Raw genomic sequence first — 8258 nt, 5'->3', positions numbered from 1 at the left:
GCGAGGGCATGAGCTGGAGGGGGGGATAAGGACACATATGTAATACCTTAATCAATAAAGAAAGAAAAAAAGCTATTCATGTCTGTTTCCAATAATTAGAATTTTATGTAAAACAAAATAATCACAAGGACTAATTTATACCTCGCGTATTATTTTGTGGTACAATAATCTAATCTACATGAAGGTATTAAACCATGATCATCATCACTAAATACATGAGAATATTTATGATTTTGTTTATCATCATATTTTCAAGATCATGAATCATGAATCAGTGGGACCAAGTGATTTGGCCAGGGCTACCTCCAGAGTCTATGAGCAAGGGAGGACAATATCTTGTTTCCACAAAGCCAATCTACTAATTAACCTTCAAGAAGTAAGCCTTTCTGCAATTATTCTAAGTAAGATAATTATTTCTTCTAACATATTCTATGGCAGGATTTCAAATATTAAGAAAATGTAAGTATTTAATCATTTGTTTCATTAAGTAATCAAAATTATTAACAAATGTTTTCTGCCCTAGAGTCTGCATATTAAAATTGTATTTAAAATTTAACAAAATCAACACTGGGATGGGCACTACTAAAATACAAGCTTTTCAATTGGCAAAATACTCTAATTAAACTTTAAAAAAATATGGGTATATATTTTATTGTTTATAATTGAAATACCATTGTGCCCATTAAAACAATTATTTTTTATTCTGAGTACATAAAAAAACCCAAATATAACTATTACAAACCCTCACATAACTCTTACCTTACTTAAATGAGGAATATTTTTAAACTTTCTTAAGTTTTCATTGGCCTCAGTAGCCAATTATGTATATTCATTAATAGGGAATATTCCTATATGTTTCTTTTGGGTCAATTAAGTCAATTGGTTATAAAAAGTCTGAAATAAGGAGATATATTTCCAAAGAAGATAGATAACTGTGATCTAATACTCTCACCTATAAAATATAAACAAACAGATTTACACTGTTTCCAAGTAAAACTTAAATTTACCATGAAACTTTTTAAATTAGGAAAGTTATTCCTTTGTTTAATTTTTAAATAAATCTAATGTACTGAATTTCTGGACCCAAGTGCTACTTGCAATGTGTGATGAAAGGCATTTTTCCGTTCTTTCTGAACTGGCCAGTTCAAGATGCAGTGAGATTTAAACATTCCTCTTCGCAAGCAGAGTGCATGGTTCAGTTTATAATCTGGAATCTCCTCAAGAAAGATCAAGATAATGGAATCTAGGTTTTGTTCAATAGCTTTTTGAACTGCTTGGTGCACCTTGAATCTAAGTAAAAACAAACAAAACCACAAGAAATTGAATTAAGTTATATATAAATATACAGTTTTTAATAGTCAAAAGCTCTAAAATCTAAAATTCCCCTTAGAATTTACTTTGATCTCTCACTAAAAATCAGGTTATATTTTTTCTTAATTTTATTTTTTAAACTAGAGGCCCGATGCATGAAGATTCATGCAAGAATGGTCCTTCCTTCACCTGGCTGCCAGCACCACCTTTGCTCTGGCCAGAGCCACCTTTCGGCCTTCCCACACCTCCCAGAGACCCGGATCAGCACAATGCAAGTGTCCTGCCCCACCCTGCCCCTGGCTGCTTGGTGCCTGTATACGCAAATTAACCCACCATCTTTGTTGGGTTAATTTGCATACTCACTCCTGATTGGCGGGTGGGCATCATGAAGGTATGGCCAATTTGCATATTTCTCTTTTATTAGTGTAGATTCTTTGAGTTTTGAGTAAAATGTTGGTAATATTGAAAAGCTCAATGTAAAAACAGCTACAGTGGGGTTTTGACTTACGAGTTTAATTCGTTCCGAAACCGAGCTCGTTAAGGAGCTTGTTAACTCAAATTACTCTGTCAACTCAAAGCAAAAAATCGGCCAAGAGATAGCTGGTATCTCAAAAAACTCGTTAGTCAGGACACTTGTAAGTCAAGGCCCCACTGTATATACTTCAAATGTCACAGTGTTCACCTACCTTTTGCATAATGGATCTTTTAATAGATGCTGTGTTACAACAAAAATGGTTTTTCTGCTCCTTTTGATGCTATTAACAATTGCTTCAAGTTCAAGGACACCTGCCTGGAAGTCCCTTTCTTCCAGGCAAAATCTGAGAGTTTGATCTTGTTCTTCCATTGGGGAGAAGTTCTCCCAGACCCAGTCCCTATCTTCATAGGCATGAATTATATACGCCGCATAGTCAAACTGCTCTGGCTGTCTATCCATTTCTTTGAAACCAAGAGCTCGATGCACTAAAACATTCCAGTAGAAGGATATCCTCCAGCCTTCAAAATGGATGAACAGTACAATAAAAATAAAACTCAATAAGATACTGGTATTTATTATGAAAAGGAGTTTGAAGGGGGCACTGTCTTTGCAGGGTGATATATCAAAAAGCATCACCGGAAAACCATGATATTGAGGTGGGGTATTGCAGAGGTAATGGCTTGATAGTTCAGAGATATTGGTATGGGTAGCATTGAGCCAGGTAACAAACCAGGCAATACTTTCACACGTGCAATCAAACGGATTAAAGCGCATATCTAAATTACTCAGGTTCCTGAAAGCTGGCCCAAAGACATCCTTCTCAACTGATGTGATGAGATTCTTCTGAAGGTTCAACGATTTTAGAGATGCCTGATTGTCAAAAATGGATGGTGGAAGTATGTTTAAATTATTCAACCCTAAATTGATGCTCTTTAACTGAATCAAGTCCTTGAAGGCCTCTGCTGGGATCTCATCAAAGCCGTTAGACTCTAAATTAAGGATGTGGAGGTGAGAAAGACCCTTTAGAAAATTAACAGGACCACCAGGATTTGCTTGTTTCCAGAGCCGGGCTAAGTTGTTATGCTGCAAATCCAGGATTTCCAGTTTGTCCAGACCCTCCAACAGTTCATCATTGATGTTGGCTATGTTGTTGTTGCTTAGATCGAGGATGGTCATATTGGCAAGAGGGCGAAAAGGTGAAGGGGAGCTATCCAGGTTTTTAAGGGCCACCCTTCGGAGCATCAGTTGCTGAAGACTTGGAACCAGGGCAAAAGAGCTGCTAGTCAGTTGCAGGTATTTGTTGTAGGAAAGGTAGATTTCAACAATGTTTTCTAGACCTCTCCATTCCTGGCCCGTGAGTTCCTGCCCAATGTCATTAATGCCGAGGTCAAGTACCTTTAGGTGGCCCAACCAAGAAAAAGCACCCCTCTCTATTTTTGAGATTTTATTTTTTGTTAGGTTGAGCATTAGTAAAGGAGAATGAGCAAGTGATACAAATGTTTTATTTGTTAAAGTTTGCAAACTGGTGAAGGAGTTGGATAGACTTAAATATCGCAGCTGTGTGAGTCCCATGAACATATTGCTTTTTATGCCTGGAAAGTTGTTATCGTCCATGTTAAGATGCTCCAAACATGTTAGCCACTGAAAGGCAAAATCATCAATCTTGGGAAACAAAGCAAGGGAATTGCTTTGTTTAGTAAAAGAGTGTCTCAAATTCAGGTATCTCACATTGAAAAGCCCATAGAAGGAGCGAGAAGACAAATGTACTATGTTATTATACTCCAGGAAGAGATATTCTAGATGTGGAAGCCATGCAAAGGAATCATTGCCGATCACATTTAAGCCATTATAGGAAAGATCAAGCATGGTGAGGTTCGTCTGCTTTAGTCCAGCGAAAGTCGTGTTGCTTGTTCTGTACAGCTGGGTGCCACTCAGGGAGAGAGTCTGAATGCTTGTGTTTGACAATTCCTGACAAAGGTTCTCGGTGAGACTGGGGCCCAGTTGGGCATTGTTCAGAAAGAGACCAAATAATTTTCCAATTGCATGGAAACACCCTGGAGAAAACTAAGGGTGGAGGGAAAAAAAGAGGTAAGAAACCAAGACACAGTAGAGTTTGTATGACCCTTGCAACACAATCTGTTAAACACAATGCGTTACTCCAGCTCCCTCTTCTTTTCATTACCTTCTCTGGTTTTTCTCTCCATCCCTCTAATGCACAGCTCCTTACTCTGCACCTTGCTCCAACACTCCTCTCTGCCTGTCCCCTGGCCACAGGGTAACTTCTACTCAGCATCCATGGCTTAGCTTAGATGTCAGTCCTCCTGGGGTCCTTACATGCCCAACATGTGCTACATTGTCTAGCACACAGTTCTATGAAGTAATGTTTATTACACTAACTTTATAACTGGAGAACTGAAGTAGAAAGAACTTGAATAATTTTCCTGATTGCACAATTAATAAGAGAGAAAGCCCAGAGAAGAAGGCAACTAAATTAGCTCTAAAGCCCGTGCTCTTAAGCATCATGCTATGTTAATTCTTTCAGAGATTTTGTAAGATAGATGGTATTTCCACTTTACATGTGAGGACCCAGAGAGGTGAAGTTCCCCAAAGTCAAAGTACTGGTCTATAATGGAAGGAGGATTTTAAGCCACTTCTGTTTGACAGCAGAGGCCTAGCTCCTAATTGCTACCCAACTCCCTTTCTTGTGAGGGTGACATCAATGACCAAGAAGTCAGTGTGAAGGATTTTGCAAGTCTATAGAGATTTTTGGTTTCCTATCCATGTGACACAATTACGACTGCCCACACTTAAAGACAGAACACGAAATAATTTATCTCACTTCTTACCTCTTTAATTTGATTTGAAGACAACTCTAATTTTTTTAAAGAAGAATTGCCAAGGAAATCAAGTTCTTCACGTTTTAGTACATGAATTTTATTATTTGATAATAAAAGCTCTTGGAGATTTTCCAGTTGGAGTTGAGTTCCTAATTTAGTAGATGATAAGCCATTGTGAGATAAATCCAATTTGATTAAATTCTGAGAGGAAAAAATAAGTAGATGTTAGAATCTTGCCATCAAAAATAGTTCTTATAAATCAGGGGTGGGGAACCTTTTTTTCTGCCAAGTGCCATTTGGATATTTATAATATCATTCATATGCTATACAAAACCATCAACTTAAACATTAGCCTGCATATTTGGTCAAACACTTAATTAACTCATTCCTAATGCCTTGGTGGGGCCAGACCAAATGATTTTACGGACCTTATATGGTCTTCAGGGGTTTCCCACCCTTGCTCTAAATGTATGTGAACCTTAGAAAGAACTCAACAGCAAAATGTCATTTCTCTATTATTCTATAGAAAACTGACAATAGGAGTAATAAAAATCTTTGTTGAGATTAAAAATATTATTGTTGTAAGGATTTAGTTTCTTACATCAAGAATCACTTTATTTCTCTTACTGAAATAAGAAAGGCTTAAGCTTACTTATTCATGACATAAAGAATAGTCATAATGAGCATGTATTTACATATTTCTATATGTAAAAGCCTAAGCAACCAGCTGACCGTTCAACCGACCAGTAGCTATGACACACACTGACCACCAGGGAGCAGACACTCAATGCAGGAGTGGAAAACACAGGCATGGAAACATGGAACAAACTGATGAATCTCAGAGGAAAGGGGGGAGAGAAGGTGGGAAGAGATTAACCAAAGGTCTTATATGCATCCTAGAGGATTCATGCACCAGTGGGGTCCCTTGGCCTGGCCTGCATCCTCTCGCAATCCAGGATCCCTTGGGGGAAATCAGATAGCCAGTTTCAGCCAAATCCCAGCAGGCCAGGCCAAGGGACCCCACCGGTGCACAAATTTGTGCACCGAGCCTCTAGTTTATTTATAATAAACATGTATTTCTGATCTAAGGAGTATTCATGTAGCTTTTCAAACATATAGTGTCATACATCAGCCTTGAAACTAAATAACAGGAAAAGAGGAATGTTTTCTTAAAAACTATGAGGCCCAGCTGGTGTTGTTCAGTGGTTGAGCATCAACCTATGAACCAGAAGGTCATGGTTCAATTCTCAGTCAAGGCACATTCCTGGGCTCGGTGCCCATTGTGCAGCATGCAAGAGGCAGCCAATGGATGATTCTCTCTCATCATTGATGTTTCTATTTCTCTCTCCCTCTCCCTTTCTTTCTGAAATCAATAAAATATATTTTAAAAAAGAACTATGAGTAGAGCTTTGTCAACCATGAAATCCTAAGATTTTTATATTGAGTAAGATCAATAGCTATGTAAGCTTTGCATCATGTCTAGTAGAGAATGTTCATTTTTGTTTGTTTTGTCAGGGTTTTTGGGTGTTTTTTCATGCTATGCTGTTTTAGAACATGTATGCTACAAACTCAAGTAAAAGATAAGGAAACATTGATATATGTTAGGGCAAAATCTTATGTCTATTACAGAGAATAACACTTTTATTTATTTTTAAAAAATAATGTTAAAATTTCCCCCAATGATTACTTCAACCAGATATTGAGGTTTTTGTATCCAAAGATATTTTTTCCACCTCAAAATCTAAGAAGGCCTCAAAAGAAATGTCAAATAGCTTCCAAACAAATCATTTTATAAAAGTTTCTAAGCATATTTAAATATATATGTATTCTTGGCATCTGAGGTCAAGAAATGACCTGGTGTTTATAGGTCCATAAAAAGAAGAAAACAAATAATTTTGAAAATGGCTTTGGCTTAGGAAAACCATTTAATAACTGTCTCAAATTTAGAGATATTAAATACAGGGTGGGGCAAAAGTAGGTTTACAGTTGTGAGTACATGAAACAGTTTATTTTTGTATTATTTATTAGTTGTATTATTTTTCATATGAGCAACTATCAACCTACTTTAGCTCTACCTTGTACATTTTTCACAGACTTAAAATTCAAGTGAAGTACTAAAAGGAAAACTGTAAGTAGTCATTGGAAAGCAATATTGCGAGATTTCTAAAATCAAGAATAGGTAACTTTAAGTTGAACAACTTATCATGTATCACTATGTTAACCTTATTTAAGTCAGAATTTGCACTAGACATTTTTCTCATTATTTCAGGTACAAAATCAGCAGCCTTGAAAGGTTATTTGCTGTGCTCCTCATGGGATATTCTGATTCATCTCTGATCTCTACCTCTTGTATCTAAGAAAGTTCTATTTCTAATGAGAAGAAGCAAGAGATGCAGAGATCTTTAAAATTAAGATTGAAACTGATTTAAGCCCTGGCCAGTTTGGCTCAGTGGATAGAGTGTCAGCCTGTAGACTGAAGGGTCCTGGGTTTGATTCCAGTCAAGATCACATACCAGGGTTACGAGCTTGATCCCCAGTAGGGGGCGTGCAGGAGGCAACCGATCAATGATTCTCTTTCATCATTGATGTTTCTATCTCTCTCTCCTCTTTCTTCCTCTCTGAAATCAATAAAAAAAAATTTTTTTTAAAAGAAAGAAACTGATTTAAAATATTTTCTCTTTTGAAAACATTTTCCATGATAATGGCAATATTTGTGTGTGGTTCCCCTCAGCCCCCCAATTTGGGTAGATTAAAATTCTCCTTCACCCAGATATCTAGATATTGAGTATAAGAATGAATACATGACTTGAAATCTTAACATTAGATAACATACTTTTCATTTATTAGATGGAAATAAACATTTTCATCTTACCTTCAGGTCTTTAAAGGGATTATTTTGAATTTTATGGATTAAGTTGTACCTAAGATGGAGTTCAGTCAAATTCTGGCAGAAGATAAAGGTTTTGTCAGAAAGTTGATATAGCTCATTGTGTTGGAGGTTCAAAATTTCCAACAAGGGAAGTTTTTGGCACAATTCTGGCTCCAGTTTTGAAATGGAGTTAAATCCTGCATCCAAGATAGTAAGTTGACCGTATCTTGTAAAATTGGCAGGTGGTAATTTTCTGAGTTGATTATGGGTTAGATTTAGCACTGTTATGTTTGCTGGGAGGTCATCAGGTATCTGAGTCAACTTCAGATGACTGCAGTCAGCTACTTCATGCCAAACAGCACATCTGTTGGCAGAAGACGTACACTGTATCCAAAAGGGCAACAGTCCCAGAAAGCAGGAGATATGACACAGCAGACTCCAGCTCATGATTCTGCCCTATAAAAAAACATTAAAAAGCAATAAATTACATTAACAACACGTTTTCACATGCATTGGTATATTCTTTGTAAAATATATAACCAAATGTACCTATGCATGATTTTTTTACTATAACTTTCATGATATACAAGTATGTATTATACAACTAGTACATTAAGTGGAAACTAGTGGCCCAGTGTACGGATTCGTGCACATTGAAAGGAAATTAATTAGAAGAAATATTTTAATATCACTATTTGCCTTTCCTCAATAATAGAAGTGTCAGAGGTGAAAGAAAATTAGTAAGATATACATGAAAATAATATAT

At 36.6% G+C, this 8258-nt stretch overlaps 1 protein-coding gene across 3 annotated transcripts in view; it reads right to left on the bottom strand.

Moving 5' to 3' along the window:
• Nucleotides 1-681: 681 nt before the first annotated feature.
• The window catches only part of TLR3 (toll like receptor 3), a 12926-nt gene continuing 5349 nt past the window's right edge, over nucleotides 682-8258 (bottom strand). For all 3 annotated transcript variants that reach the window (XM_006772708.2, XM_006772706.2, XM_006772705.2), the window contains 4 exons: nucleotides 7496-7948; nucleotides 4633-4824; nucleotides 1998-3850; nucleotides 682-1290 (listed from right to left, as the gene is read on the bottom strand). In XM_006772708.2, the coding sequence (XP_006772771.1) occupies nucleotides 1062-1290; nucleotides 1998-3850; nucleotides 4633-4824; nucleotides 7496-7939 (2718 nt within the window). In that variant the 5' untranslated portion in view covers nucleotides 7940-7948 and the 3' untranslated portion in view covers nucleotides 682-1061. The remainder of the gene's footprint in view (nucleotides 1291-1997; nucleotides 3851-4632; nucleotides 4825-7495; nucleotides 7949-8258) is intronic.

The sequence above is a fragment of the Myotis davidii genome, unplaced genomic scaffold, assembly GCF_000327345.1.
Source record: "Myotis davidii unplaced genomic scaffold, ASM32734v1 scaffold184, whole genome shotgun sequence".
Taxonomy (NCBI): Eukaryota; Metazoa; Chordata; class Mammalia; order Chiroptera; family Vespertilionidae; genus Myotis; species Myotis davidii.
The sequence above is the reverse complement of the archived record's forward strand: the minus strand, read 5'-3'. Positions and strand labels throughout refer to the sequence as shown.